The sequence below is a fragment of the Sceloporus undulatus genome, chromosome 2, assembly GCF_019175285.1.
Source record: "Sceloporus undulatus isolate JIND9_A2432 ecotype Alabama chromosome 2, SceUnd_v1.1, whole genome shotgun sequence".
NCBI classification, from domain to species: domain Eukaryota; kingdom Metazoa; phylum Chordata; class Lepidosauria; order Squamata; family Phrynosomatidae; genus Sceloporus; species Sceloporus undulatus.
Genome location: NC_056523.1, coordinates 140,285,904 through 140,310,205, shown reverse-complemented (window position 1 = coordinate 140,310,205; position 24,302 = coordinate 140,285,904). Strand labels below are relative to the sequence as shown.

Sequence of the window (24,302 nt, the reverse complement as noted above, 5' to 3'; positions counted from 1 at the left end):
CCCTTCCCTCAACTGCCAATCCTAGGATTTCATGGTATGGACCATGGGAGGTAAAACAGAGTAGAGTACTACAGCTGTGTAGTGTGAAATGGCTCTAGGAAGAGTTATCGTGGAGCTTTTCACAAACAGTGTAAACCTAAACTCTGCACATGATCTCTCCCACCACATACCATGAGGTGTTACACATTCTTCTTCATTGGTAGATCCACTCATATGTTCTCCTCTACCCCTGATCACTACTTGTAATACAGCTAGGCAAATACATCACATTTGGAGAATCCTGGTTGTAGAAATGTAGTAATTCCTAGATGGAAAATTTTCAAGTCTGTAAGTTTTATATCTACCTGTTAAACTGTCCCTCCAAGAACAGAAATTGTCCAAGATTCATTACAAAAGTTTGTTGTACATTTGTTTCTAATTTCTGATGGCATCAAAAACTGTGAGTTTAAATCAGGCTACTGTTACCCATGCTGACCTGTAGAAAGTGTTGTTTGCAGGTGCACTAGAGGGGTTCTTGTTGTTGCAATCTCTGCCCACCACAGGAAGGTAGCCGTACGTCTTGAAATAGCTCTCTGCTCCGAGCGCAATAATAGCCACACCATCCCGGACCTTTTGCCTCAAGCTCATTTTCCAGCTCTCAGTGACCACACTGATGAGACCAATAGGGAAAGAGGTAGGTGGGACATCCATGTTCCCCACTGCCAGACTAGGCACAATCCAAATGTAGCCAGGCCCAATCAAACCAGCCTGCTCTGCCATTTGAAAGAGATATTCTGCCTCTGTTCTTGAGCAGTACACAATCATCACCTGAGCATCAATCTGACGCAGCAACCTTTGGATTTTGGAGTCACTCTCATCTTGAGTCATCTCAAAAGTCAAGACATCCTGGATCTCCCAGCCAAAATAACTGGCATCTGTGAAGGACCGTATTACGTCCAAAAAGACAGTGTATCCTGGATATAGGCTGGTGATAACTGCAAAGGAGCTCCAGTCGTATTCCTCCAAAACTTTGAAGATCACCTGTATCTGCTGTTCAATTGAGACACCCAGCTGTAGAAAGGCAGAGCCAGGCTCCTAGAAAAGGGGAGATAATGAATTAACATATCTGTGAATAACAAGCAAACAGCTTTTTTGTTTTTTGTTTTTTGTTTATTTATATACCGCTATTCCAAAGATCATAGCGGTGAACAGCAAGTAAGCTAATTAGCAAGTGAGCTAATTTGCCCCCAACAGTCTGGGTACTCATTTTAGTGACCTCGGAAGGATGCAAGCCTGAGTCGAGCTTGGGCCCTTTTGCTGGTCTTGAACTCGCAATCTTGTGGTTTTGAGTGAATGGCTGCAGTACAGGCATTTAACCACTGCGCCACAAGGGCTTACAGTCCTTGACTTTGCAACTTCCTAGGTGACAATTACTTCAGGAAGGAAATGATGGACACCATCAAGGGCTGATGGTTGTCATTTTGTCTGATCCCTGATCTTTCATTATGATCATTATTTTGGCTGGAAACTTCTTTTTCAGCTCATAATGACTGTTGTTTAATTTGAATTTTACACAAACCTTTGTCCCATGATGTGTGTCTGGATGTACTGGCAAACTCAAACACAGAGATATACGTACAGTGGGCCCTCCCCTTATGCGGGGATCCATTCCGGATCTCTACACGTAAGGGGAAATCTGTGTGTGCTGGAGCCCTATTAGAAGTAATGGAGCTTGCGCCTGTGTTGTGCAGTGGCATGCGCCCCATTACTTCTTCTGGAGCATGCGAGGGGCTTTCTTGGCGCAGCTTTCAGCGTATACTGAAAGCCACATATGCCACACCCACGTAAACCATGGGCACACTGTACATGCAAAGCAAGAATTTTCATAGTCTCAGTTGCTCAATCACCCACCACACAGTCTTTTGAAGCATTCCATTTTTGAAAGCAATGAGAAATGCCACAGACCATAAGTGATTTTCATTTCTTTGAGAATTCAAATTGTTTGAATGCAAAATTTCATACAATGAAAAATTCTCTTACTATCACCATGTCCCAGCCAATCAGCCAAAGCAGAGTGGGAATTCAATCTCACTCTTATTTTATTTTTCTAGTTTTTAAATCCTAGTCTTAAAATACAAAGAAAAAATGCACAGATTTTTGCTAAATTCTAAGTGTTTGGGTACATGTACCTGCCACTATTTCTGTCATCTTTTCATTTGTCTAATTACCTTCCTTCATCTCCTAATAAACAAATCTCAATTTATCTAAAGCTATCTTTTAACTGCTGGAGAGGGGTAGTTGCAGGAACTCATGAAATTGTAGCAAAATGTTTAAATCAAGTCACTGCAACTTCTAAATGAATTATTTATTGAAGAGATGCATAACTGCCTTGAGTCCCTGTATCAGGAGAAAGGCTGGATATAAATGAATAGAATAAATAATAACAACAACAACAATAATAACTGTCCCAAAGAAGTTGAAATCACAGTTAAAGAGTTTGTAGGAAATAAACTGGTAGTGAGAATGAGAAAGGATTTACTTTGGCTTTTGAGATGGAGGAGGAAGGTATGGGGCTGTCATTTGACAAAACAGGAGATTCCTTCAGAAGACGATGGGGGCAGGCATATAATGCTATGACAACTGCCACAAAGAAAATGGAATGAAAATGAACAAAATATCTGTTCAACCCAAGGACAACTTAGACTTTGAAGAAGAACCTTCCTGGAAAACTGAGGCTTGAGATTAAACTACCATATATACTCAACTATAAGTTGACCTCATTTATAAGTCGAGGACAGGTTTTGGGGCCAAAATTATGGCTTTTGATATGACCTGTGCATAAGTCAAGGGTAAAACTTAGGAGCATGTAATGAAATATGTAAAAGTTGAAGCAAATGAAAATAATGCTAAAGACCTTACAAAATTACAGCAGGCATAACTGTTTGTACTCAAACTAAATGCTGAATGGATGAGAGAGTAGAAGGGGGTCAATGCTTCTAGGAAAGATTAAACTCTTGCCTTTCCCCAGGGGATGGATGGATATATATATATATATATGAGCTAAAGTACAGTACTTACATTGACCCGTGGATAAGTCGACTCAGTTTTTTTATATACATGAATAGATACAGTACTAATTCAAAGTAGGAGGCATTCTTTCTAAGGAAAGTGTGTAACATGTAAAAATGTCCTAGGTTGACAACAGGTCCAGAGCAACTTCTCCATGAGGGAAGATTACAATACCTGGGGCTCTTTAGTGTAGAAAAGGGGGAGGGGGGGGGGGGGGGGGGCATGATAGAAGTCTGTAAAATTATGGGAGATGTTAAAACATCCAGTGAGACTAGACAGAACAGAAACCAATGAAAATGATAATTGTAAATAATGTGCCTGATCTTTAAAACTTCTCATGTGACTTGAGACTGAACCATTTGGTTATGTGTGACAAACTAGTTACTGAATCTTTGATGGCCTGAACTAGAATCTAGAACAATATCAGTTGTAGCTGAAATGGAAACAGAACTGGAAGAAAAGATAAACATTTGAGACATTCTTTAATTGACTGTAGTTTGGCAAAATGTCCCAATCAAGATAAAATGCATCCATGCCAGACTAAAGTATATGAAGTTGTCATGTTTCAAATAACACAAACCATAATTATGATTAATCACAGTTTAGGGTTCAAAATGTAATATTCAACTGTTGCTAGTAAAAAATGGGTATGACAGCTTCTCAACTTCTCATGGCCTCCCAAGAAGGAGAGAGGATGCATGAGGTTGGTTTATTTGCATAATACTAAACCATAATTTAGCATTATAGCTGACCGAAAGGGCAAGGTGAAATTTTTCTGTAACAAAACTGAAGATAAATAAAAAACCAACAACAAGCCAACAGTTCCCTGAGAAATTGTAATAAATGCTGGGCTGAATCAAGCTGAAGGGGGTTCTCCCATCACTATTAAAATATTAATCACTATTAAAACCTAAAATAGAGTGTTTACAATATCCCTCAGGGAAATTATCCTTTGTGCCATAAAGTATAGCCCTATAAAGTTATAACCACACCTTAATATACTTAAGTTGTCTATTAAAATATAAAAATGAGCTCACATTTGCATGATCTCACTGTTTATATTAATATATTAAAATACCTAAGCAGCAAATGATCTGATCACATGAAAATAAGGTTCCAACTGTTGATTAAATTCAGCTGCTGAAACAGGTTAAAAACAGAAAAGTGTGTAAACAAGGAACTGTGTTGTTATTTGGAGGGGAAAGGAAATGCTTTTTTCCCCTAAAATAAAACAGTAATTAGAAATGTTTGGACTGCTCTCTTTGTAGTTTGATTATGCCAACATGTCCTTTTATGTGAAAGGTTCCCATTTTATTGAGATGGGTAGCTGAGCATCCATCCACATGCACAGTAGTATTTCCAGTTGTCCCCTTGAAACAGTAAACACTGGACACACAGAAAGGTCCCTCTGTGTAATCCATGCAGCATTTGTGACCTGCTGCTGACGCACGTCATACTGAGGAAAGAGGGGAGGGAGGAAAGAGGGAGGGAACACTATATGGTCAACTCTGCATGTTTCTGAAAGATATGCTCTAAGTAAACCTCCACTGGTATTGTTTTGTTCCTGAGGGAAGGAAAACATTAGACAATTACAACAACTTTCTATTCATTCAGCAGTTATTTGAAGATTTCTTTTTCCTCTTTTTCCTTCTTCTTGGCACCTTCCAGTGCTGCCTCTTTGCTCCTCATGATTGCATGGGCTTTTCTTTTATGCATACGAATGCTAGGCTGCATTCTCACTGTACAATTGTAGGTTTCACTGCAATTGCTCCATCCTATGGGATTCTGGGATTTGCAGTTTAGTGAGGTACTTAGCATTCTCCATTTTTCTCTGAACTGCAGCAATAGAGCTCTCTAGCAGAGAAGCCTAAATCCATCAACAAACTACAAATTCCAGAATTATAAGATGGAGCTGTGGCAGTTAAGGTGGTATCAAATAGCTTTAACTGTAGAGTACATACACCCTGATTAAGGCAGTGATGGAGAAAAGGTAGGTTTGAGGCCACTAGGAGGTCACTGGGTGATTTGCAGTAGATTGGCAAAGGTTTCTCACTTTTAACTGTTTGGCAATAGAGGCAGCACTCTCTCTGGCTACAGAACATTCAGGAATGTTTGGCGGAAACAAGGAGTAGACTTTATTTAAAAAAGACTAGTTTCTTAGAAAGCTCGGTTCTAGAACTGAAAACAAATTCTTGGGCTGAGCTTGTCCTCAGATGTATCCTTTACCTTTCTTTAATTCTCAGTTTATGAGCTAGTGTGAATACATTACATTGGGACCAGTCAGTCAATTGCAAAGGTCTTGTTGGGGGTGGGTGCGATGTCCATCTCAACGTAGATCCCACAAGCCTGAGATCTGCTTACCCTGGTCAAAAACAAGCTTCATTTTTTATATACCGCTTCATACGGCCTAAGCAGTGTCTAAGCGGTTTACTACTGTAAGCTAATTTACCCCCAACAATCTGGGTACTCATTTTAGTGACCTCGGAAAGATGCAAGTCTGAGTCGAGCTTGAGCCCTTTTGCTGGTCTTGAACTTGCAACCTTATGGTTTTTGAGTGAGTAGCTGCAGTGCCACCAGGGCTCCTCAAAGAAATCAGTTCTAGAACTGAAAACAAAGGCCCTATTTGGATTACCTATCTGAAAGAAATGCTACATAGATATTCAGTGATATATAAAGATTAATAGTGATGCAATTTGTTCCAGCCCACCATCACCACAAGTCTCCTTTACCTCAGCTCCTTTGTGAGCTGTTCCTATCCCAGCTGTGCAACATTGCTCAGGAGAGCACCTCCACTGGTCTGATTTCTTGCAGGGAGTAGACCAGGGTCCTACAACATCACTTCTCCTTCAGCCTCATGAACTCTCTGGGCAACTCTGCTAATATATCAGGAGGCTGCAGTATGGCATACCAGCAGAATTACTCTGTATGCCTTAAGAAATGGATAGGAAAATCTGTTGGTTTTGTTTTCACTTGTTTTTGAATTTTATTAAAAACCTCAGGTTTCATATCTTGAATATGAAGTGATTTGTGAATTCTGGTGACAGTCATCACTATCGTCTACTCCCCACCTTTTCCCCTGGTTAAGTCCTTCAGCATGGAACTGAAATAAATTTTGTCTCCATTTGTGTTCACGAAAGTTAGCAGGCAGAGCTACACACAGCATGAAGAGCTTTATGTTGTACTCGCATGCCATTTGCATGTTACAGATGAAAAATTTATCAGGGCAGGGGGAAGGTAGCAATAGCAATAGCAAGTACATTTGTATACCATTTATCAGTGAACTAGCAATCCCTAAGTGGTTTACAATGTGTAAGGCAAGTTAGCAGATCTAATTCAGTTTTATTACACCAACCTTTAGGACTCTTTTAAGAGAGGTAAGCTTTGGACCTTGATAGATGGATGGGTCTGTTTCAGTTTCTCTCCTGCCTGATTTTTTTTTTTTTTTAAATTTCATGCCCATCCTCAATATGAATTATGTGCCTTCAAGTCATTACCAGCTTCTGGCAACCCTAAGGCAAACCTATCACAGGGTCTTCTTGGCAAGATTTGTTGTCAAGAGGTGTGTCTGTGTGTGGGGTGTCATTTCCTTCCTCTAAGGCTACATTTGCTGATTCTTACTGAAAGCAAACTGATATGAAATTCTCACCCATCTGTACCTTCAGGCAAGGGTGTTTCTTAAAAGCCTTGTTGAGAGCACACTGTTGCAGCACCATGGACAGCAACATCATTGATGCATCAGGACCAAGCTTACGTGCCCTTCTCAGCCATAGCTGTCTGCTGTTAATGATTCCAGACATGCTTCCCTCCATAGGCCTGTCTATAACATGGGTGGAGGGAGTGAAGGAGTCTTTAACTGTGCCAGGTTTGTACAGGATGAAACTGTCAAGCCATTTACCCTCCCTATACTTAACCTGACCGCAGTCAGTTCCTCCAGCCATTTTAATCCCTTTCTGACATAGGGCCTGAACAGACAGGCTAAAATAAAGCTGCTTCAGGTCACTCTGGAGGTATGTTGTTTAAATGACACATGCATCTTAAGAGACCAGAAGCAGCGTCAAAGCTCTGCTCCAGTACATAGGACAAGAGAATGGCTTTGGTGTGGCTTCTGGTCTCTTAAGATGTGTGTGTCATTTAAGTAGCATATCTCCAAAGTGACCAGAAGCAGCTTTATTTTGGCCTGTCTGTTTGGGTCCTTAGTTATCTCTGATGCCAAAACCAGGAACAGCCAACTGCAGCCAGGTAATTCACCAGAAGCAGAAAAAGTTTCATGGCCTCTCTGCAGTATGAACCTTTCTCCACTGATCCAAGACTCTGCCCTACACTACCCACTGGCTTTACATGTCAGTACAAAGTACATGTGAATGATGGATTCTTCATGGCTGGTTTATCTGCTATTCTGTGTGTGGAAAGAGCAAAATTAGGGACAGCCCTGAATTCACAGGTCCTGAGCAGGTCTGTTGATGCCCAGGGCCCTTAGAGGTCTCTCATCCATAGGGTCTCCATGAGTATACAAAGGGATCTTACAGCACCTTTGAGATTAACTGAAAGATCAAAGTTGGTAGCATGAGCTCTGGTAGACCTGAGCCTATTTCCTCAGATACATTCTTTATGTATTTTATTGTTCTGCCTGTACTTGTATTTTTATATTAGGTTGTAATCCCGCCTCAATCCACCCGGGAGAGGCAGGAAAAGATAAATAAAAATGTATATTATTATTATTATTATTATTATTATTATTATTATTATTATTATTTGGTGGTGCACCTAAGGAAGAAGGCTCAAGGCTACAAAAGCTCATGCTACCAACTTCTAACTTTCAGTTAGTCTCAACGGTGCTGCAAGATCCCTTTGCATACTGGTTTTCCAGAATAATCCATCTTAGTCTTTGTCTCCATAAGCTACAGTTGACTTGGTAACAATTAACAGTAACAAAACAAGTACATGGAACTACTTCAGATACTTGCAACCTCTGTGTGGATTCTTCCATTCCTTCCTCTAGCATGGAATCACCCTATGGTGTACATTCTTATTCATGCCCTGCCATCCACCAATAATCAATATGTAGCGTGTGTTCATGACTGTATTTTAAGAGCAATTGGAAGAGGAAGAATTCCACATGCAGTTATGCTGCTGTTTCCACTCTTGGTTTACTCACATCTGATGAGAGTCTAGTCTCTTCCTGTAGTGTCTGCTCTCATGTAGCAAGTTATTATTCTGGAAGATTCTTGTAAGCATATTTTCACAAAAACTGACACAAATCCACTTTACAAGCAAATAATTTGCTTGCAGGGTATGGAGGTAATAACCATGGATTTCTAACCTCCTAATGAATTATCACCTGGGTATTCTGCCACGTTAGCTCTTTTAGATGGCATAAACCACAATCCTCATTGAATGTGAAAATGTGCTACATACACACATACAATTCCACCCAGCCACATGGTTCCCAGGTATGCAAGTCTGCTTGAAAAGGCAGCCACTTGCTCCCTGGCCATTTCAAGGCTAGAGGAAGGTGTGGGGGCACCCAAGAACCATCTGATTGCTGTTATGCAGTGATGAGTTTACAGCAGCTTTCTCTCTCCTCTCAGATCTCCAGCAGCACACTGGAGATCCAGAAGATGACTGTTCTTTTCTCCTGGATACTGCCTAGGCATCCCACACCCTTCCTTAGCCACTAAATGGACATGCACTCCTCAATGAGCCACTAAATGGCCAAGAGAAAGCATGACTGTCCTTTACAGCAGGCTTGTAATGTGCAGGGGAGGTGCTGTAGAAGCCGCAACACTTTACACAATTATTATAAAGGGGGCATAAACATGTGTAAAATACATGCATGTCCCTAACAGGATTCCAACTATGGGGGGTAGCAGTGGCCCAGAGCCTCTTTTGAATTGGCAGTGAGAACCCGTAATTAGTCACCTATGGCCCCCTCTACATATTGTTTTACAGCACACGTTTCCCTCCACCTTTTGTTGACTGCAGTTCACCATCAGCTGTGTAGCCAACTGTATCAATCAGGAGGGATCATACAGACCAACAACATCTGAAGGCAGAGCCAAAGTTTCCTTTCCATTTTATGTAGTGCACATTGATATGGGATCAAGCACTTATAGAGCCAGGCAAGGACAAAGAGACAGACCCAAGAAGGCTTGTATGATTCCTGATTGTGCCTTGAAGAGGTTTTCCTCCAAAAAGTAACACCCGTGAGAATCCCAGTCTGGTCAAGTAAATAAAAACAAATTGTGCTAGTTATGAATAAGGCACAGAGAAAGTTTACACATTTCCCTGTGAGCACATGACAGTAACTATCTCTGACACACTGTGCAGGAAAGCAAGCTAAAAATAATTACTCAGTGCACTCTCCACCTGTAAGGAATCAAAGTACCCTACAGCAGCCACTGCAGTGTACTTCCAAGTGCCATGAGCTGGTGATTTAAGAAACTACCACTGCATGACTGAGATGAACTATGGAGCTGAATTTCACCCTCACTGACCTGAGTAGCATCCCAATAGTTCTGATGGGGTGAGGATTGTGTATTATGCTTGGCTTTCTTCCTCACAAAACCCTTCTGAACTTTAAAATTCACTGGTAGAGGAAAGACACAATCACTTGTTGGTACTAGTTTAGAATAACTAGTCCAGAAATCAATAAACAGATATCATGTATTGACAAAGCCATTGGCCACACGTTTTCCCGCATACAAACCAACACAGGCCATTTTTCCCAATTTCAGCAATATAAAAGACTCTCATTAGACATCCTATAATCAAAGAAGATTTATCCCATTTCCATTTCCTTGCCCAGACAGTATCAGCAGCAGCCAAAAAATGATAAATGATCAGCTAAATCACCAGATGAAAATACAGAGTTCTTACACATCACAAGAAACATGCAAAACCTAGGGGAAGCAATGCTGATTGTCAGGATTTGGGCCCCTGTCCTTCTACATGCTAAGCACTTTTAGATGATCCCCAATAGTCAAAAGAAACAGTACAACAATGTGCTTAGGAAAAAGAATATATATATATATATGGTACAGAATGGCTAGACTGGCTCAGTTTGTATGGAGTGCTGTAGTATTTAAGAGAGAAAGTGTTCCTTTTTTATGTAATAATTGCATTTATATCTGCCTTTCCTCCAAGGAGCTCAAAGCACTGCACTTGGCTCATTCCTCCCTACTTTATTCTAGCAACAACCCAGTGAAGTAGGCCAAGGGTAGACAGAATGACTGGTCCAGGCTGAGAGAGTGGTGATTCAGGTAGTGATCACCCAGATTCTATGATCACCCAGTGAATTTTATGGCTGGAGAGGGTACCTGAACTTGGATTTTCCATACAAACTTTCATCTATTCAGTGGTAATAATGATAATAACCTGAGTAGGGCATAAGCTGTATGTAGGACAAATCATCTAGTTCTAGACCCTTTCTATTGGGAGATGGACCATAATAAAACCTATATCCTCCATCACTTTAACAATGTATCCAAATCATGTTGATTACAAGGTGTTACAAGAGGAGAGCAGGAGCAAAGGGACATTGTGGCAGAGGTTCATGCAAGCCAAGAACTGCTTAGCAAAACAATACAAATGACTCAATTAACTTTATTACAAGTATACAGCTGGCCTCAGGCATTTATGTATTATTATAATGATCCTGTCCGACAATAAGTCAAAGCCCCTCACATCACCTTCAAGGGGTGAAAGAAATAATAAAAGACCACCTGCTGCCATGTAAGCGTACTCTTGAAGATCATCACCCAAGGCCCTTCTCCAGGTCACCAGAGAGAACAGTGGCAACTGACAGTAGCCATTGCCTTTTCTCAGGCAACTTCTGGTTGCACACCTAATGTTCTGCATTGAGGCACTAGTCTAAGGCTTTCTCTTGTTTACAGAGGCATTTGATGATTAAGTGTTCTGCCTAGCTGCTGAAGGGATTTAGAAGGCTTTTTTAATTGCTAGATTATTTTGGATGTATTTTCATTGGTTTTCATTTTAAAACAATTCACTGTGATATTTTAACTATTGGGAGTTGTCTTGAGATTTCTTGGGAGATTACATGGAATCTTGAAAAACAAACTTAAAAAAGAAGAAGAAGAAGCAATCGATAGATTCTCTCCAGACTTCGAACAGATCTGCCAGGACCAGAGACCAAGCTCATGCAACTATTGATAAATAAGAGAGGGTGTGTTTTTTTTTTAGCATAAACAACTTCCTATGGATTTTTGATTCCACTACTTGGCATATAACTGTAATAAATTTAAGAACAGATGGAAAAAAGAAAGAGAAGGGATATGATGGACTAAGGAAGCAAGGAAAATTTTAATTTAATTTTATTTCATTTCATTTGTATGTTGCCTTTTGCCCAGAGTGAGAGCCAAGGCAGCTCCCAGAGAGAATCAATAAAACCTTCACAATATATTTTTAGAAAATTAAATTCTCCATATAAAACAATATAAAATCATACAAAAGTTTAAAAAGATAAATAAAACATCCCAATTAGAAGCTCTCCTGCTTACACATTAGAAGTGTGATTAAACAAAAAGCTCTTTGCCTGACAGTGAAAGGAAAGCAGGGAGTGAGCCAACTTTGCTTTCCACAGAAGGGAGTTCCAGTGGGTGGGAGCAGCCACTGAGAAGACTCTCTCCTGTGTCCTCACCAAGTGAGCCTATGATGGTGGTGGGACTGAAAGAAAGCCTTCCCCTGAAGATCCTAGGGTTCATATCAATAGATACAGTAAGAGATAAAAGACAAGAAAGGAGAGAAGGAAGGATGGGTGTTTATGAATATTGTATTCTGCCCATTTCCAGCCCAGTCACCCAGAATAACAAAGAGGTATCACCTTAGGTGTCAGGACCACAGCAGATCCTCCACTGATACTAATGATAGGTACATGGGTCTGGGATGAGATGAAGTCCAGAATCTGTGCCACAGCCTCTGTGCCGATGTTGTCCTCAAATACAATCCCATGGATCTTTGTGCTGGATAGCATGCCACAGATTTGGGTCAAGAGAGTGCTGGGGTTGGTGTCATTCACTACCACTGTGACTGGATGAATCTCCAAAGGCATGTCCAGGAAACTTTGGTGCGACAGCCGGTTGCGGATGTGGAGAGGGTACAAGGATCCTCCAAAAACTATAGCCACATTCACCACTGGTTCCCTGGAGCTTGGCAAGAAAGTATCCATCAGGACAGCTGAACAGCCCAGTACCATGGACAGCACCAGGATGTTTCTCAGCGCTCTGCCCATGACCACCATGGAGTCCCTGCAGCCCAGAACAAAGATAAACCACAGTTGGAAAAGGCAAAAGTAAAAGAACCAGAAATGAGGAGAAGGGAAGGAAGGTACATACATTGCTTTTCACCAATAAGATATCAGAGGGCCTTGTCACCTATTTTGCATCAAGAAGCCTGGGTTTGTTATTGAATGTACATGGGACAGAATGCCAATTACAGCTCTGTTAGTAGAATAACTCTCTAAAATACTATTCCTAAACAGCCATTTGCTTCACCTACAAATTATATGTTTTGTTTTATGCTTTTAAAAAACCCTTAGGTCAAGACCTAAAATGTGCAATGTGCAAAAAAAAAAGTAATGTGAGTACAATTCATGTACAATAGCTGCCTTGAGTCCCTATACTGGGAGGAAGGCAGGATATAATTAAACATCATCATCATCATCATCATCATCATCATCCAATTCAGTTGAGCTCCACAAAGCATTGTTCTCCCCATACTTTTACACTTGCTCATCTGGTATTTCTACTTCTCATCACGTTAACACACCTTGGCCAAGATCCTGTTTGATGCTGTCAGATGGATCAAGGGGAATTTTCTGTCTTTTTCTGAGATTAGCCAAGTAGAGTTAATTCTGTTTTCCTTGAAGACATCAAGAGAGTTCAATTGGGCTGACTGTTCAGTTATTAGCCTGAACAGGCAAGAGCTTAAGCGAGTGACAGATGAGCAAATAAATAAACAAGTGTTTCTGTTTCTTCCCTGAGGAGGGTTTCCCCCACTCCTCCTGGCCACCCACTCCTTCTAAAAGAATTTCAAGCAAAATCACCAAATGAACAAAAATGATAATGCCACAGAAACCAGAATGCAAAAGGAACACGACAATCAGAAAGACAAAAGGCAAGAGGGTCAAAGGTTTGGGAAATACAGGTCAAGAAGTAGTGAGAAAGTGGAGGAAGGTCTAAATTTCCTATATAATGCAGAAACAGGGAACCTGTGCAAATGCTTCTGCATTATATAGGAAATTTAGACCTTCCTCCACTTTCTCACTACTCTTTAAAACTTGTTCACTTCTCTCAATGCAATTTCCCTCTGCTGCCATCTTGTGGCTAATTTCCTTTTCTAGAACTAATTTTATTCTCTTTTTCTTTCTTTCTTTCTTGTAGTTGTTGTGTGCCTTCAAGACATTTTTTAAAAACTTATAATCAAGGCAACCCTATCATGGGCTTTTCTGAGGCTGAGAGTGTGTGATTTGCCCAGGGTCACCCGGTGGGTTGTAATGGCTGAGTGGGGAATCAAACCCTGGTCTCCAGTTACAGTCCAATGTTCAAACCATTACGCCACATTGCACTGGCTATTTCAATTGAGCTTCAGCTTATCTGTCGCCTCTTTGTTTTCTTAACAGGAGCTTCTAGGCTACCCATATTTACTCTTCTTTGTGATCTTAATTGGAAAGGCTCTTCTAATGTACAACCTAATTAAGACCTGCCCTCCAGCCCCCACCAGGCTTGAGGATAAAATGCCTGGTGCTTTGTACAGCTGACAATCAAATATTTAAAAGGAAAGACTCTCCCATCTCATCATTTAGCTGCTCCATAAATCATCTCAACTGCGTATTACTTCCTGACATCACTGCTGGTAAGATGTCTTGCTACCAGTCCATCACTCAAGGTCCTAAGGCTTCGTACACCCCCCACATGCACGCACACACTTTTGCTACATGAAGTGAAAGATCAGAGTACCACATCCCATCTGAGAAAGCTCTCCGAGCAAATGTAGGGCCTGGCTGGCTGATCCAAGGTGCCACTCAGTCAGAGCCAATTGATGTAGTGGATTAAACAGTAGTCCCAGTCACCTTGTGAACAACACCTGCCTCTTCCAGCACTAGGGGTGGCACTTTTTTGAGTCATGCATTCTTATCTTTTTACTCCAAAATATAGTCAAAGCACTGCATATTTTACCATTTATTTATTTAAAATATTTATATTCAATGTTTCTGCTTCTGAGAGGCCCAAGGCAGCTAACAGCACCGTGTTGTTTTTTTTAAAAAATGATCATGTAATATTAAAATGCAGAGTCTGATGTACTGGTCTGAACATTAGGATTCAAATTCCCACTTGGCCATGGAAACCCACTGAATGACCTTGGGCATGTCACTCTCTCTCAGCTTCTAAACAAATCTTGCCAAGAAAACGCTGATAGATTTGCCTTAGGATCACCATAAGTCAACTCAAATGAACTGAAGGCACACAACAATAAAATATTAAAACAGCAAACCAGAGAAAGTTGAGGTTTTTTAAAAAAAAAATCAAAAGAATAAAGATCAGCAGGCCAGCCAAGCCAAATATCTGCTGGAGCAGGTAGGTTTTCACTCAGCATTTTAAATCCAGTGAGGATAGTACCAGATAAACCTCCCATAGGAAGGAATTGTACAGCCTGGTGGCTTCCACCTCAGGAAAGTGATGAATCTGCTCTTAATATTACTCCAGAGTTTAGAGGAGCTGTCCAAGGTGCTGATCCTATTTTGCTGGGAGCTTCATTGCCTTGTACAGTATTGCTCTTTTAAAGTGTGGTCCAAAACACATCACAGAAATAATCCAGTTTGAGACTGCTTTAACTGCCCTAGCTCAGTTCTAGGGAATCCTGGGATGTGTACTTTGTTGTGGCAACAGAGCTCTCTCACAGACAAGGTTAAATGTCTCACAAAACTACAGTTCCCAGAATTCCCTAGCAATGAGCCAGGATTGTTAAAACTGTCTCAAACTGGATTACTGTATTTCTGCAGTGTGGTTTGGACCTATGAAATAAAAACCCAGAGCACATTCACCACATCCATGACAGAGAGCCACCAGCTGCCACTGAGGCCACTGTGGGTGCTAGTACCTCATTCCAGTTCTTACCAAGCATAGATACTGATGGGGATGAAGTGAAGCCTCTCCTGGCAACTGGAGTGAAGAGATAGGTTCATAGATGGCCATCTAACTATTGTGGGCTCTAGTTGTTCTGGGCCTCAGTGGTAACTAACAGCGTTTTGCATTGAGGCTAGAAATGAACTGAAAGCAATCTGGATTTTGTTGCATGACTGACTTTTTAGTTATGCCAGATTGCATTTAAAAAACAAACACTCCCATCTTTAGTTCTTGTGAGAGTACATGAACATATGAAGAGACCAGTTGGATCAGGCCAAAGGTCTGTTTAGCCTAGCAAACTATTTCCTACTGTATTCAAGCAGCTGCCTGGTTAGAAGGCCACAATGGCAGTAGCTCTCTGTGGTTACGAATGGAGGGTGGAACTCGTGCGGAGAATACAAGGCCATGTTTTTGTATCTCACTTCATTGGCCACAGATCCCAATCCTGATTGGTCATTCCATCAGCCATTTCTTTCCAATTTTCTACCCATTTCCTTTGGCAAGATCTGACATAGCCATCAAAAGGGCAAATTTAACCTGTTACTTATTGAAAATGATGATGCTTTTCATATATTTGCATAAACTTAGAATTTGAAATCTCTTTCCTAGAGGGAAGTATATCTCAACTTGTTGGTCCTATAACTGTGGAAATGTTCACCCCCCTCTCTCTCTCTCTCTCTCTCTCTCTCTCTCTCTCTCTCTCACACACACACACACACACACACACACACACACACTAAAGACTGAGCATTAACAAATGCTTTTATTCCAAACCTTTTGAAAATGAAATTATCTCTCCGTAGTGGAAAAATGGCACCATCCTTCTTTTGAATCACTTCCTTCTCTCCCTTCCTGCCCTGTGTTAACACACATGAAGCTAGAAAATCTTTCTGTCCACATGAAGTTAACTGCAATTCCACAAAACCTTGATCCAAAATTCTAAGGCAAATGCAACCTTTAGAATTATGCAATGGAAATATATTTGCAAATAGATTCTGGTTTTGGATAAGGGGTGAGATCCAATTAGCAGGCTGACACAGTATACATTTCTACTGTAGCTAGGTACCACTGTAGCTAGGAACAATTTTTAAACTTTTTTTTTTTACTTCCCCGATTCTCAAAAGCAGCAAAGATAGTTACTTTTTAGTCACTTAAAAACACACACATCAGAATGCCACAAGCCACTGTGGTACAAAATACCTTCTTCTCCCAACCACTTAATTGTCACTTCAACAACCAAAACTGAGCATGAGATGGAAGTAGTAACATGTAGCACAACATGAGCCCACAATTCAATCAGGTGATACACCTTCTCCACCACTCATAATCAAAAAGATTACCATGATATAGTTGTTGTTAACTGCCATCCAGTCTACCCTGACTCACGACAACCCTGTGGATGAGGCATCTGCAAGATCCCCTGTTCTCCATTGCTCTGCTTAGGTCCTGTAGATTTAGGCCTGTGACTTCTCTGGTTGGGTCTATTCATCTGGTGTGTGATCTTCCTCTCTTTCTGCTGCCTTTCCTAGCATTATTGTCTTTTCTAATGAATCACACCTTCTATTTATGTGGCCAAAGGATGACAGCCTCAATTGAATCATCTTGGCTTCCAAGGAGACTTCAGGCTTGATCTGTTCAAGAACCCATCTGTTTGTCTTTTTGGATGTCCATGGTATCCTCAGTACTCAGTACTCTTCTCCAGAACCACATCTCTAATGAATTGATTTTCTTCTTATCCACTTTCTTCACTGTGCATCTCTTGCATCTGTACATGCAATGGGGAATACAAGGGCTTGGATGATTCTAACTTTTGTGTTCAATTGTATATATTTACTCTTTAGGATCTTGTCTAGTTCTTTCAAAGCTGCCCTTCTCATTTCTAGTATTCTGATTTCTTGACTGCAGTCCCCATTCTGATCAAAGTTTGATTCAAGGAATAGGAACTCTAAGTATTTTGATTTCCTCAGTGTTTAGGCTGAATTTATGTAGTTCCTCCATGGTCATTATTTTTGCTTTCTTTATTTTCAGCATGAAGCCTGCTTTTGCATTTTCTTCTTTGATCTTTTTTAGTAATTGTTCCAAATCTGTGATGTCTTCTGCTAGTAGCATGATGTCATCCACATACCTTAAATTGTTCCTTCCTCCTTATCATACTTTCTCAGTCTCAGAGAAAGGCAAAAATAAGCCGCCTCTGAACAAGCTAACCACATAATAGTTTCACCATGTCTCTCTCTGTGTTACTTGAAGTCGCCTGTTGACTTATGCCAACCCACAAATTTCATAGGGCTCTCTTAGGCAAGGAATACTCAAAAGTGGTTTTGCCAGTTTGTTCTTCTAAAATACATCATACAGCACCTGATATTCATTGACAGTCTTCCATCTGAGTACTAACCAGAGCTGTCTTAGCTTCCAAGATCTGACAGGATCTGGTGCATTTAGGGTATTTAGGCCCCCAGGTTGGCCTTACGATTATCACAAGTCACTCAACAACAACAGAGGTACCTCAAATCTCACATTTCTTTTCTCCTCTAACTCACAGTTTGTGGTACACTGTAACCTGGAAAGCATTGGCTAATCTGTCAGTGTATGCAATTTAATACCTTTTCAACTTGCCCATCCCTCATAAAGCTCAGAATGGCATGCACTCCCCTCCCACACACAGGAAGAAATTTTCCTTGAAATATCTCTATGATATCAGTTATACGATGAAAGAATGACTAGATTCATGATGGGGTGATATCTGAACCCAGGTCTTCCCAATTGTAATGTAATATTCTACTAACACTACCATTTCAGCACATTGGTTCTCAATACTACAGACAGGGAGACATCATGTTTACAGACTCTACTCTGAGTTTGGTGTGTGTATTTGTGTGATATGTTTTTAAACTAGAATTCCGAAAGTCCACCATTGCTAGCTACAAAATGTTGGTTTGAATAGAGGGAAGTAATGAGTCTTGCCACATCAAATTTAACCCTGTCTTGCCTCCCCACCTTTATTCCAACTCAAACGCATGTTCTAGAGGACTCAGTAGCTGTTCAGTCTCTACAAGTAACTTTCCCAATTTCTTCTCAGCAGCATAATCAGAGGAAGCCTTTCCACTGTTTTTGTTGCTGGTGTTGTTGTATTTGGAATCAGAAAGTCTTGCTGATCTACTGCAAATCACCCCAGTGGTGTAGATTCTGGGGGAAGCAAAATAAGGACTTTGTCCTCCCATAAGTATTCTACTCCCTTCAAAGGAAATTTTCCTTCAGTTTATATGTTTCTAGCATTGTAATAACTTAAAAAGTCAGTTGAGCATTAAGAAATACCAGTTGAGATCTCCATCATCTATGTTACTATGATGACAGAGCTCCACCACTGTACAAACATCTGATGATGATGCCACCATCACTACCACAGCCAGTTTTGCAGCCTGGCAGTGCTCCAACCCAAATCATTTCCAAGGTGTTGGTGATGACATTTCAGTGCTCTCCCAGTCACAAGGTGTCTTGAGAAGAGAGGCATCTGGAGAGACTCCTTGCAGTCCCACCACACTGTTTGTCCCATGGTGACTCGCAACTGTAAGCACATTGCAAACATCACTTCCCAGCACCTTTATTACCAGACCCTTGGAAATGCTTTAGTTGTGGTGCTGTCAGACTGCAAAGTAGGTTTTGTGAGTCACATTTCGTCATTCAGAACCATAAACACAAATCCTGAGCAGTTACAATATTGTAAGTCCAGCTTATGATCTTATAACTGCTGAACAGGATGCAAGCCATTGTTTAGGCACCCAAAGAATAGAGGGAAGCAAAGTTTCCAAGGGACTGCCAACACAGCAAATATAAGAGCTCTAGAAGTAAACAATTTTCAATGTCTTCACTCTGCAATGCTAGAGATTTGAGAATCAAAGGAAAATGTAATGGGGGGGGGGGGGGGGGGGCTAACATTCGGGGGCGAGCCCTCCCCCCCCCCCCCCCAGCTATATTTTGCATCACCGAGAGGTCTGTCAGTAGATCAAGAACTATCTTCTGTCCACCTGTACTACAGACAATTGTAGATGACACAACCTCAGTAGAGCACATTGGACCAGCTTGCCTTCATTTTACTTTCCTCCTGCCCTCCTGCAATCTAAACAAAGTCATTGAAAGAAGTGGAAATGGATTCCACCTCTTCTGATTCTCGGTCTGAGATGTTGCTCGCACTTTTTGTTCTGAGCCCATATAATGCGTAATCTGGTGCTGTACTAAGAGAACACAGGGCTTGCCAGGTGAATGTCGAGAAAATTACCATGCCAGCCTGCTGATGAAATGAAAAGTGTTGAGATGGATGTTGGGGCTAATAAAGGGAGACGAGGAACAAAATGGAAGAAATGAGACGAAGGCTTCTTTCAACTGTGGCACCAATCACAGGGAAGGACAGAGACAGGAGGAAGGCGGTTGGGAATCTACCCAGGGAACAAAAAGGCTTCCCTCATGTGCCAAAATAAAGGGTTTGGAAGGAGCAAAGGTAGACAGGATGAGAACACCAACCAGTCCCAAACAAAGATGAATTAAATTGGGACAGAAAGTCATGAAGAAATTTGCTGTTACAGCTAAGCTCAGACATCACAAGATTTGTGCAGTTGAGAGAGAAAGGGGGGCAGAGAAGGTGGTGTGGATGTTTGAACTAAAAAAAAAAAGCAACCATCCCTATAGTCTCTGATATTTACAATCAAACAGGTGAAATCAGAAAACATGTCTTTAAAAAAAAAATCACTTGTACCAAATGCAAAAATTGGGAATTGAGAGTGTCATTGCCAAAGAGTGGAAGGAAGAGGGTGATATGAGCCTTGGGAGGGGCATTATACCTGCCAAGAATGGGAAGCGAATGAAGCTTGGAAAGGTAAGCATACTAGAGTCTTCATAGTGCAGATACAATTAGAGACATATGAATCTTACACCACTGCATAATATGAGCACAGCAACAATAAGCCTAATAGAGCGATGATTTTAAAAGTTCACAGAAAAATGTAGGAGAAATGTACATTTGATTCCCATGAAATTAATCCTTGCTCTTTTTCCCTGCAAAGGTTAATTAAAAATGTTTAAAAAAACAAAACAATAACAACAACAAAAATAGCCAACTTGTTTTAGAACTGCAAATACAGTATGCAAACCACAGTACTCTCCCAGGCATGTAGCTAAAGCCACATCACAAAGCAAGACATCTGAGGCAAATGAAAAGAAACAGATATTTCAAAACATGTCTCCACAATCATAAGGTTTAGAGAAACGGTTCTCCATCTTTAGTGCTCTAGATGTTTAGGAATTCATCTCTCAGAATCCCTGACTATTAGTCATGCTGACTGGAGCTTCTGGAAGTGTAAGACAAAGATTGAGAACTACTGAACTACAACACTGGATTTTTGTTTTTAAAAAGGACACTTTTATTTCATTCTCTCTCTCTCTCTGTCTCTGTCTCTCTCTCTCTCTCCGCACACACGCACACATACACAGAGGGGGGGGGGGAGGGAGGCATGGACATCATGATTACATGGAGTGTGAACTGCACCAGATGACACTCTAAGTAGGGTGACACCACTGCTTCCCAAATGTTGATGGTGTGGGATGAGGTGTGGCTTGGTGGGCAGAAAAAGGAGAAGCTTGCTTGCAGTCACTGTCAGTGAGTGAGGCGAGCATCTCCTTCTCCACTCACTAAGCCTTGGTGGCCATGGACTCCTACCCTTCCTCTGCCTCCTATTTCCACCTAGCCAGCAGCCCTTCCACACCTAGAAGAGGCTGCCAGGCCAGTGGGAAAGTGAATCAGAGGAAGAAGAAGAGGAGGCATAAAGGAGGCAGAGACAGCAAAAACATGAAATTACCACTGGCACTTGTACTGGTGCTGCTACTGCCCTTCTCTTTGGAGGTCATCGTTGCCCCAAAGAGACAGGCAATAGTAGCATCAGTGGTGGCAGAAACATGGAGTTGCCATTGCCACTGCTTTTCCCCACATCTTTCTTCATTTCATTTTGTGATAATTACTGAAAATAATTTTGTTTGTGGGAGGGGTGTTAAAAAATGATCAGCACCAGGTGTAAAACATGCTAGGTATGCCACTGTAGAGGGTGATATGTGTCCCATGTGTTTCTTCAGCTTTGAAGGAAAGAAATGATTATTTATCCTTTAATCTCTCACTTTTTCACCTCCCGGTTTCTGAATGGTTAATTAAAACCTTCTCCTCTTCACCCCTCTCCTTACTTTCCCATCCTCCTTCATTCCATACCAGGTGTCCTTGAACACTTGTGTATTCTTTTAAATGATGCTGTAGAGCAATATTACTTCTCCCCGCTTCCTTCCCTCTCCCCTTGCAACTCCTGCTGTCCCTGTGCTGTCAGCTGCCATAGCACAGCCTGCCTTCCATTTCAAATTAAGAAGGAAAAAAAAAGATCTTTCACAGCCTGATAGGCACCTTCAGTTCCATCAACTCAAAGATTAAGCACCAGCCGTAATAATAAAAAATTTAAGACACTTCAAGGGAAAGAAATTAGCTCTAACTACTTTGGAGAAAGAAAGGCAGCTGTTCAAGCTGCCAGTCTTGGGAAGACAGGACACAGCAAAGTTTGGGAAAGGGCTCTCAAGCAGAAGAGGCATGCAGACCCTAAGTGAGTCGCTCGCACAGGCGTTCCCCTGATTCCACCACAAGGTGCTCCTTTGGACCTTGTCACACATGGGGGGTTTGCAGCTCAGATCCACAGTCACTCCTGTTCTAGCAATGCAAAGCGTGATGTTTTTTCACACCAGATCCAGAGTCACTCCTGTCTAGCAATACAAATTAAGGTTAAAACGTGATGTTTTACCACACCTGGTTGCCTTTCTGTTGCCCTTCCAAACTGAAGGGGAAGCGAAGTCAGTTCTATTCCAAGCAAGTCACGTGATGCGGATTCAAGCAAAGTGGAGTGGTGCACATTGTATTACCACACCGGAGGGTTCAACTATTTGAATTGGCACCCTTGCACATGCTCAGTGGGGCTCTGGATGCTGTCATCCTTCCCTGCCCCCTCCTTAGCTGTCATCTTTCATCGGGTTGAAGAAGCAGTCAGGGGATGATGGGATAGATGGCATGTTGGCAGAGAGTGTGAGATGGAGATGCAGAAGCAATTGGGGGATGATGGGATGGATGGCAGGGGGGTCACTGGGGCCAGGACTGGGATGCAGGAGAAGGCAGGGGACGATGGGATAGGTCGCTGGGGCCAGGATCGGGATGCAGGAGAAGGCAGGGGATGATGGGATAGCTCGCTGGGAGTCCCTGGGGCCAGGATCGGGATGCAGGAGAAGGCAGGGGATGATGGGAATGATGGGATGGGTTGCAGGGTGGTAGAGGGGGCGAGATGACATGAAGGAGGAGGGGGGGATGAAGGAGCAGGACACAGGGGGCCAAGGAGGTTACATCAGAGTGGTTTTCCACACCAGACCAATTCTGTGAAGTCACAATGCTAGGGAATCCTGGGAATTGTCATTTATTGTAGCACCAGAGCTCTCTGACAGAGAAAGCTAAATGACTCACAAAACTATAGTTCCCAGAATTCCCTGGCAATAAGCCAGGACAGTTAAAGCAGTCTCAAACTGGATTATTTCTGCAGTGTGTTTTGGATCCTTGTCTAGCATGTATTTTGAGGTTTTGTTTTGTTTTTAATCTTTTCTGTGATTTAGAAGTGTTTATTCCTTGTATGTTTTTTTAGCTAAAGGAACAGTGCACATTTGTTTCTTTGTTTTGTTTAGTTGTTTCAATTTTTAAAAACTCGATTTTCTATTAAGTTTGGGTCCCACCCAGATCCATTCTATCTTTGACATTTTTGAAGCTTGCATGTAATCACAGAATCATAGAGCTGGAAAAGATCCCAAGTGCCATCCAGTCCAAACCGATTCTGCAGTGGAGGAATCCAGCCTCTGTTTATAAACCTCCAAAGAAGGAGACTCCACCTCTCTCTGAGGAAGCCTATTCCACTCAGCACATTCTTCCTAATGTTGAGGTGGAATCTCTTTTCCTGGTGCTTGCATCCATTGTTCCGGGTCCTATTCTCTGGCACAGGAGAAAACAAGCTTGCTCCATCCTCAATATGACACCTCTTCAAATACCTAAACAGGGCTATCATATCACCTCTTAACCTTCTCTTCTCCAAGCTGAACATACCCAGCTCCCTAAGTCTCTTTTCACAGGGCATGGTTTCCAGACCCTTCACCATTTTGGTTGCCCTCATCAGGAAACGCTGCAGCTTCTCAACATCCTTGTTGACTTGTGGTGCCCAGAACTGGACACAGTATTCCAAGTGAGGCCTGATCAAAGCAGAATAGGGTGGCACTATTATTTCCCTCGATCTAGACACTATACTCCTTTCTTAACTTTTCTTAACTGCTGCATCACATTGCTGAGTCATGTTCACCATATTAAAGGCCAGCCTTTTTCTTGAAGCATGGCCAGTGGTAAGGGATTGTAGTGTAGAACATCTCAAGGTTCCCCATCCCTGGCAGCAAGGCAAGGCTAGGCAGTGGTAACAGAAGGCTTCCATGTTAGTGGGACAGTGAAACTGCTTTGGATTTAAGTCTGAATTTTATAGGAACTATCAAAAGTGCTGACTCTACTTTGAGGATAGGATTCATTGTCTCAGACAGATCTTTTCAGGTTCCACTGCCCCATTGACATGGAAGCCACCAACTGCCATCAAGGCAAGGGCAAGTATTACTGGAGTGCAACCACCACTATCTCTGGTTGTAAGACTTGTGTGGGGATGACGGAATACAACAACATTTGGAGAGCATCAGTTTCCCTGATCCTGGCTTCAGAGAAGCCTTGCTATTTGATGCTCTTTTGTCACTTGCTATTTGATGCTCTTTTGTTGTCTGTTTTACTGAATCATTTCCTGTATTGCTATGTATTTTATATGTATTATCCTACTAGAAAGGCCCCTTCCCCACCACCACTCTCTTCTCCTTTTGTGTCGTGTCTTTCTAGATTGTAAGCCTGAGGGCAGGGAACCGTCCAATTAAATAGATTGCATGTACAGTGCTGTGTAAATTTACAGCACTTTATAAATAAAGGTTAATAATAATAATAATAATAATAATAATAATAATAATAATAATAATAATAAT

General features: G+C 41.5%; 1 protein-coding gene across 1 annotated transcript in view; it reads right to left on the bottom strand.

Annotated features, from left to right (window-relative positions):
* GRIN2C (glutamate ionotropic receptor NMDA type subunit 2C) overlaps positions 1-12,278 on the bottom strand; it is a 67,566-nt gene extending 55,288 nt beyond the window's left edge. Inside the window, exons 1-2 of the mRNA XM_042447556.1 lie at positions 11,888-12,278; positions 476-1,074 (exon numbers count right to left, since the gene is read on the bottom strand). Coding sequence (XP_042303490.1) covers positions 476-1,074; positions 11,888-12,259 — 971 coding nt within the window. The 5' untranslated portion in view covers positions 12,260-12,278. The remainder of the gene's footprint in view (positions 1-475; positions 1,075-11,887) is intronic.
* Positions 12,279-24,302: the final 12,024 nt, after the last annotated feature.